This window comes from Wasmannia auropunctata, unplaced genomic scaffold (assembly GCF_000956235.1).
Source record: "Wasmannia auropunctata unplaced genomic scaffold, wasmannia.A_1.0 LD336092.1, whole genome shotgun sequence".
In the NCBI taxonomy this organism is placed as follows: domain Eukaryota; kingdom Metazoa; phylum Arthropoda; class Insecta; order Hymenoptera; family Formicidae; genus Wasmannia; species Wasmannia auropunctata.
In genome coordinates this window covers 402,530-403,859 of record NW_012026798.1, presented here as the reverse complement: position 1 = coordinate 403,859, position 1,330 = coordinate 402,530, and the positions used below count along the sequence as shown (strand labels likewise).

Sequence of the window (1,330 nt, the reverse complement as noted above, 5' to 3'; positions counted from 1 at the left end):
TAGATCTGATCAACATGACGCTTGTAGTGTTGATCTCCAACTTGCACGAGATATGTGACTGGACCCAAAGCTTTGATTATAGTTCCCAATGACCACTTAGCTTCATTCTTTGAAAATGTACGAACCCAGACCTCTTCTCCTTCTTTAAATCTGCGACTTTTTACATGTGTGTTGTAGCTCTTTTCTTGTCTCGCTTGTGCCGCAGCCACTGTACTATGTACATCTGGTTTGATCAAATCGAGTAAATTCCTCGGTCTCCGTCCTATGAGTAACTCCGATGGTGACGCTCCAGTCGTTCAGTGTGGCGTGCATTGATAATTAAACAGAAAACGTTGAATTTGATTCGTCATATTACCTTCTGAATTACTTTTAAATATTGCTTTCTTGAAAGTCTGCACAAAGCGTTCGGCTTCTCCATTAGTGCGTGGATGATATACTGAACTCGTTGTGTGTCGAATTCCGTTGTTTTTACAAAATTTCTGGAATTCAGATGATACGAATTGTCTGCCATTATCTGAGATTATTTGTTCTAGAATACCAAATCTCACAAAACAATCTTTTAGTTTTTCAATTACGTTTTTACTTGTTGTATCCATGCGCATATTATACACCTCAGGCCATTTTGTGTGTGCATCCATGATTATAAAAAACATATTGTTCTGTAATGGACCAGCTAGATCAATGTGAAGCCTTTGCCATGGTTTTTCCGGGAATTGCCAAGGATGCAGGGGAGCACTTGGAGGATCTGATCGGCTTGAACAACAATTAATGCAGCTCTTTGGAAAATCCTCGATCTCTTTATCCATTTTTGACCACCACATAAACTGTCTTGCTAATGCTTTCATTTTTACTATTCCTGCATGTGTTTCATGAAGACTCTTCAGTAACTTCTGTTGTAGTGACTGAGGAATGACTACTCTAAGTCCCCAGACGATTATCCTTGATGTGTGGACAACTCTTCTTTCTTCTTGAAGTAGTTCTGCAATTCCGGATCCTCTTTTTCAATTGAGCTTGGCCATTTGTTGTTGATAAAAGATATCACCTTCAACAATACCTTATCTCTTGCTGTAGCAGTTCGTCTCTCCTTATACGTCATTGGCAGTACTTCTATATTTTCATCAGCAATCAAATTTACTTCCTTTGCCTCTTCCTCCTCTTCTACTGGCATATTCTTATCTGGGAAGCGTGACAATGCATCCGCGTTGCCATATTCCTTTGTAGCTCTGTATTCAATGTCATACTCAAACTGTGACATATATACGCTCCAACGATGAAGTCGTGCCGCTGCGTAGGGCTGTAATGATGACTTTGAACCAAAAATATGTAGAAA

The 1,330-nt window shown here is 39.5% G+C and overlaps 1 protein-coding gene across 1 annotated transcript; it reads right to left on the bottom strand.

The window, feature by feature from the left end:
• Nucleotides 1–296: 296 nt before the first annotated feature.
• On the bottom strand, nucleotides 297–845 carry LOC105463051 (uncharacterized protein K02A2.6-like). Its single transcript, XM_011710067.1, has one exon. The coding sequence runs from the start codon at nucleotides 843–845 to the stop codon at nucleotides 297–299; it is 549 nt and encodes a 182-aa protein (XP_011708369.1).
• Nucleotides 846–1,330: the final 485 nt, after the last annotated feature.